The sequence below is a fragment of the Lucilia cuprina genome, chromosome 3 (genome assembly GCF_022045245.1).
Source record: "Lucilia cuprina isolate Lc7/37 chromosome 3, ASM2204524v1, whole genome shotgun sequence".
Classification (NCBI taxonomy): Eukaryota; Metazoa; Arthropoda; class Insecta; order Diptera; family Calliphoridae; genus Lucilia; species Lucilia cuprina.
The window spans coordinates 48,259,302-48,266,301 of record NC_060951.1 but is presented as its reverse complement, the minus strand read 5'-3'; the positions used below and the strand labels follow the sequence as shown (position 1 = coordinate 48,266,301).

General features: G+C 29.6%; 1 protein-coding gene across 1 annotated transcript; it reads right to left on the bottom strand.

Annotated features, from left to right (window-relative positions):
• Positions 1 to 5,502: 5,502 nt before the first annotated feature.
• Positions 5,503 to 6,692, bottom strand: LOC111689313 (leucine-rich repeat-containing protein 57). The gene has a single exon (XM_023451784.2). It carries the CDS (start codon positions 6,562 to 6,564, stop codon positions 5,848 to 5,850), a length of 717 nt encoding a protein of 238 aa, XP_023307552.2. The 5' UTR covers positions 6,565 to 6,692; the 3' UTR covers positions 5,503 to 5,847.
• Positions 6,693 to 7,000: the final 308 nt, after the last annotated feature.

The following is a 7,000-nucleotide window of genomic DNA, read 5'->3' as shown; positions in this document are numbered from 1 at the left end:
TCAAGTAAAAAACAATTTGTGATATTCCACACTTTTGCATTGATACGGATACGAATACATCAAGTAGATCAGATTTTTATGTTTTAGTTAAAATTCAATTTCTAAGCACAAGTGTTCTAATTTATTTTTGTCTAAAAGGTTTTTTTCTAATCTTTAATTTTGTTTTATTATTTTAAATAAATGACAGAAAGCCGCAGTTTAAATAAACAGCAAAATTTTTTTATTTTTCTTGTGTCTTTAATATGGCACGCGTAAGTGAAAAAGGACGATAAAGGACTTCCTTTTTCATAAACAATGCACAACAATAACATCAATACTTAAACATCAATTGTTATTCATGCATTTCAATTTCATGAAGATCCTGTTGTTGTCTGTTTCGTTTGATTGAAAGTGAAAACAATACAAGTTTTGAAATGAAACTAAAAGGAAGAAAGAAAAGTAGTTTGAGTTTTAGTTTCAATGTCTTTGATCAATTTCCGTTCAACAAGTGTTTTATTTTTTTTTTTTCGAAAATTTTGTGCTCAATTTAATTCAATGCAAAAAAAATAAAATTTTATTTTAAACAAAGTACTTGACATTCAGTTAAGGAGGTATCAAATATATTTTATATGTTAAGACATGCGTTTTGTATTTTCTATAGAAATTATTTGAAAGTTGAAAATAGTAAGGTCAGGAAGTAGATTATAAATATTTTAAATGAGGGCTAATTTTTTTATTCAGTGTACCTTAAAATATCTAGTAGACTTTCAATGTATTAAAATATATCTCTCTTAAAAAACACAACCATTATCTTTAGACCGAAAGGAGCATAAGTTAAAGTTTTATAATAATTTTAATACAAAAAATATGTAAAATATTTTGTCATAAACTTAATAAATTATTAATAATAATTATACAAACGAAAAATAAATGTAATTGTTTGATAAATTTTCTGTTGATTTCTTTTCAAATTTTGCATCCTAATTCTAATTTTAACATATTTTTAGGTACATTTTAACATGTTGTATTCAACAACCCTAGCAACGCTGCTCCACGATCATCAAGTACACCAACCAACTTATTTCATAAGTGTTAAAAAGATCGTGCATACTTTTAGGAGAAAGATGATAAATTTCACCACTATTATATTCCATTAATAACAGGTGAGTATGGTAACTGTAATCAAAAAACGGTTTCACATTTTATTTTTTTTATACCCTTCACCTTCGTGAGAAGGGCAAAATCGGTGGGTAAATAACGGAGATATGAGCAAAAATCCGAGACAACCTCTGAAAATTTCATTAAAAAATTGTTAAAAAAGCAACAAAAACACTGTACATAGAAAAAGATGTACACGTGTGTATGTAGATGTATTTGGTTTTATTCAGCTGTGTATTTTTTTGTATGTTTGGAATCCAAACATACCAAAAATACAATGTTTACCAGCAATGAATCAGAGGTCGAAGTCGACCGGCTTCGAGTCGGAGCTTAGCCGCCGCCGAACTATATTTAGTTGCTTGAGCCGCCGCCGAAACATTCGGTTAAATCGACTCAAATTTTTTTAATGTTTTTATTAACTAGACTGTAAGATCAATTATGTTTAAAATACACTATGGTGAAGGGTATATAAGATTCGGCACAGCCGAATATAGCACACTTACTTGTTTCTTATTGAATCTTTTTTGCATAGAAATTTACAATTAGTAGAATAGTACAATTAGAATCTGCTACAAAATGGCATCGATTTGTTGTTGCATATTTTGCTGTAAATGCATAAATTGCATATTTCGCTTTAAATTGCATATAATTTGCATATTTACAAACTTTTTATGGCATATTTAGCATATATTTTAATTTTTCTTAAACATATTATTTTTTCTATGTTTTCTATGTATTTCATATTTTCAAAACAAAATTCCTAATTACAAATTTAAAATTTTTAAATAAATATCAACAAATTTCGATTTAACAACAAAATACTAGGTTCTATGAAATACAATTGTACATAGTTTGATGATTGTAATTCGTATGTTTTGGGTCATTCATCACGAATGTACCCTTTGTAATCGAGAATGAAGACAGTCGTCACTTTAGTGTCCTCTTTCTAAGCGGGAGCGGAGACAGTCTCTTCACTGTCTTAAAGTAACCTAGAGATTATAAACTTAAAAGTAGTTTTTTTTTGTTGTACTTCCGAAAGTAGTTATTTTACCCATCTTTTGGAGAAACTATTATTACTTTCTACTAATATGCCATCATCTAGTTGACTCAAATTTATATCTTTCGGGTTAATAGTCACATTATTGTCCCATAGTATTCTAGAGAGTAGACACTTGAAATTTTTAAATTTTAGTTCCATTAATATCTTACCACCTGGCTGACTCCAATTCGTATTTCGTCACAAATAAACTCTTTGTAAACGAGAATGAAGACAGTCGTCACTTGAGTGTCCCCTTTGTAAGCGACAGCGGAGGCAATCGTCTCTTTACTGTCTTTTTGTAGGGTGTAGAGTGACGATTGACTTCCTCGTAGGACAAGCCCATGTTAAAATGGTTGGTCACCTAGGTAGTCAGGTGGCTAGGGGCCACCACAAGTGGTAGGTTAAGTGGTCAGTTCGGGACTGTTCCGTCGAACTGCTGAGACGTCCATAATTCATTTAAGAACATTACCAAACGATATTTGTTGTCAAAAACTTAAGATCTTAATATCTATTAATATGGATCTTTACAAAGAAATATTTTTGGTGCATATTTTTATTGCATATTTTCCCATTTTATTGTGCATATTATAAGCGCATATTTTTAATTTTTTAGTGCATTAAAAAAAATCCTTGCCCTGATCATAACTATTTCGGATATTTTTCATGAGGTAGAGAAATGTCCTATACGTAGCATCGAGTTAAAGATGTGCAAAATTATTCTCAGTGTTGAATTGTATTAATTTTTTGGGAGTGGAACCACATTATATCTAATATTAAGTCTAATAGAAGAATTTGCATCATTTCTAGTAAACACATGATGTGTTTCTTGTCCGTTCATTATTCTGGAGGACGACTTATTTTCTGACAGCCTTTCAGACACTATATTCTGTTTTGTTAGTAGCATCTTAGTATTTACGATAATTTTTAAGCTTTATACTCGAAGATCGCGATTGCTGACATTGACGTCTCATGTTCTCTTTTCCTACATTTCGAATTTCTGTAGTTTTCCAAGATGACTAGTTGCTGTCAGAGTATCTACATCAGTATCAGTTTATTTAGAGCTTCTTCTAAGAAAGATAATACTGTGGATGAGTGGTCTGACGAGAGGTCCAATGAAGGGTCATTAAAATAAATTATCGTTTCATAGTTTTATTTACAGCAATGTAGGTCAATAACTTGGTTGACCGCTATACATACATTGTATCTAGGATGTTGTGCAATACTAGCGTACCCTGGGTGATTCGCTACCCAATCAAATAGATAAATTATTCAATCAAAGCCGACAATCGAAAAAAGTTTTCTTAGTGTGCTAGACTGACTGACTGAGCTGAAATTTCTACAGGAGATTGGTCTCATACCGAATAGATCCACTAATACCAAATAGATCCACTAAGATTTTTGGAAATTCGAATGTTTAGCGGGTAAAAACGGGTAAATTCGATAACTTCATATCTCTTAAACTAGACAAGATACAAAATCAGTAAAAAGCTTATCGTCGTTCACTTGCAAAATAAGAGGACAGATGTTTGGTACTTTTTTCAAATTCCGTTTTTCCGGTTTTTCCTTTATGGAAAAAACGGGTAAAAACTGCATTTTTTTTGCACCCCATGTATCTTTTAAACCATAGAACATACAAAAAATATTTTTGGCTTATTCATAACTTAACGAAAAAATAAAAATACGTATTTAGTACTTTTTGGATATTCTAACTTTTAAGGGGTGAAAAATGTACTTACTTTTAGTACTTTTTGCATAAAAGGGACTTTTTTATACATTTTTGTACTTTTTACAATTTCTATAATATTGAACCTAGAAACATGAAATTAAGCATGTATGGCCCGGATTAAGTAAGCACCCATAAAAGGAGACATTTTGATAATTTTTCGTTCCTCAAAAAGTACTTTTTGAAATTTGTATAATATTGAACCTATAAGCATGATTTTTTGCATAATATTGAACCTAGGAATGTGAAATTAAACATGTATAGCCGGGATTACGTGAGAACCTCAATTAGAGAACATTTTGGTACTTTTCGTTCTTCAAAAGATACTTTTTGAAATTTCGATAATATTGAACCTAGAAACATGAAATTAAGCATGTATGGACCGAATTAAGAGAGATGCGATAAAAGGGGTATTTTTGGTTCTTCAAAAGGTACGTTTTGAAATTTCTATAATATTGAACCTAGAAGCATAAAATTAAGTATGTGGAGTCCAGATTTCATGAGAACCTATAAAAGCGGACTTTTTGGTACTTTATCGATCTTCAAAAGGTACTTTTGGAAATTTTTATAATACAGAACATAGAAAGATTAAATTAAGCATGTAAGAACCCATAATAGGAGACTTTTTGGTACTTTTTCGTTCATCAAAAGGTAGTTTTTGAAATTTCTACAATATTGAACCTAGAAGCATGAAATTAAGTATGTTGAGTTCGGATTAAATGAGAACCTATAAATGGGGACTTTTTAGTACTTTATCGTTCTTCAAAAGGTACTTATTGAAATTTCTATAATACTGAATCTAGAAACATGTAATTAAGTATGTATGACCCGGATAAAGTGAGAACCCATTAAAAAGGAAACTTTTTCGTTCTTCAAAAGGTATTTTTTAAAATTTGTATAATATGAGACCCAGAAACATGAAACTAAGCATGTATGCCCCGAATTAAGTGAGACCCTATAGAAGGGGACTTTATGGTACTTTTGGTACGTTCTTTGAAAGGTACTCTACGAATTTTCTAAAATATCGGTAGTACAACATTAAAAAATAGAGAGGTTATCACAATTTTACAATGCCTATAAAACAGTTTGCTTACCAGGTAGCGGGTAATTTAAAAAATGTGTCCAAAATAATTATGTTTGTCATTTAAAAAGCTTTAAAGGACCCAAAAAGGTACCAAAATCACCTTTGTTACAGATTTAAATGTACGAATTTCCAGTTACCCATCTGCTCTTTTTAAGAGTAGATGTAATTAAAATTTCTTTTGTATCACTATGATGAATTAGTCAGTCAGATTGCTTCTAACAATTGCCTAAAAGCCCTGAACACGGTTGTCAGATCTTACAATGTTGTCAGAAAAAGCATTACCGAAAATATTGCAAGACAAAATTTGTAAGTTAACAGTATTATTAGACATTGTGTATACATAGCAAAACATATTTTAATTGACGATATTTTAAAGATACTTTCCATGAAATGGAAATTTTAAAGATTTTTTAAAATAGTGATTTATCAAAAATTTTTCGTAAAAAATAAAATTTTACAAAAATCTTTAATCTTAATTAGCATAAATTTTTTATCTTTTCTATAAAAATACTAGTTTATTAATATTTATTACTTTATTTAAGAAATAGAGTAAATAAAATACAATAAATATTTACTTTATCAAAATAGAAATTAATGAAAATACAGCCACTATCATGTACATTCATACAATAATAATTATAAGTAATTTCAAGCTAATTTTACAATTGCAAAATAGTGTCCTAAATAAACCACTAAAGATTGATTAGAATTAAAAAGCATGTCTTGTCTTTTCAGTTTACTTAGGTGGTGTTACTATATACGTATATATCTATAAATGATTATGATTAAATATTTCTAGTTAATAAATATTTTTCAGTTGTATTAATTATATTTTGTATCCAACATACACAACAGAACAACATATTAAAACATTTTCTTCTTAACGGCTGTATAACGTTCCATATAGACATCATAACCATCTAGATCTGTAAATTGTTTCGACTGGAATAAATTGCCATCTACAGATAGATTAGATATTTTCGATTCTTTGAGTATGCGTGGTGTAAAGGCATTTGCCTGCAAACAGTTCTCTTCCAAACGCAAAGTTTTCAGTTTAGGACAAGCTGCTATCTCTTCGGACAAAGAGGAAATTTGATTTTGATTTAAATTCAACTCTGTCACATACAATGTACCCACTTCATCCGGTATAGAGGTGATTTTATTGCGTGACAAATCCAAAACATCTAAATGTTTAAGGCCACACAACATTACGGGAAATTCGGTAATTTGGTTGTGACTCAAATTAACAGTTTTAAGATTTTTACAATTATTCAGCGATTTAGGTATGCGGGTGATCATGTTATCGTTTAATATCAGCACCTCCAATTTGATAAGTTCTCCTAAAGCTTCGGGCACCACAGTTATACGATTCCCACTCATATTGAAATGTTTGATAAGAGTAAATTTACTAATTTCTTCGGGTATCAGTTCAAAACGATTCTGCGACAGATCCAATGTCTTTAAAACATTTGGATAGTTTTTCAATTGCGGTGGCAGCTCCTGTAGCCTTTGCAGGGAAATCTTTAAGATTCCCGTCTTTTGTGCAGTTTCCAAATGTTGTTTGATTTGTTTATTGCCCATTACGTCGCTATTACTCACTTATTGTTTATTTAAAAAGAAATTTATAAATTATTAATATTGGTAATTATGAAAAAGTTTTGTGTGAACTTTTTCGTTGTGACTTTACTTTTGTTTTGGACTTTTTTCTTGTTAATTGACAGTTGTCAAACAGCTGAGAGATAAATTACGTAAAAGTTGCCAGATTAAGTAATTATACAAGAGGCTTTAACTTGACAAAATTAAAAAAACGCTAGATTTTTTTTAACTGATAAATTTAAAGACAAAATATTTTTAATACTACATATAAACAAATGATATTACATACTTAAAGAAAAAAGTTAGGATGAACTAAGTAAAGTGAAATTGTTAATAAGTTTTGTGGAAAATTTATGGAAAATTTTGCATATTTTTTTAGATTAAATTTTTCTTCTTTTATATAAATTTTTCCATATATATT

Coding starts and splice junctions, on each gene's coding strand:
- LOC111689313 (XM_023451784.2), bottom strand. CDS start 6,564: ATGGGCAATAAACAAATCAAACAACATTTGGAAACTGCACAAAAGACG.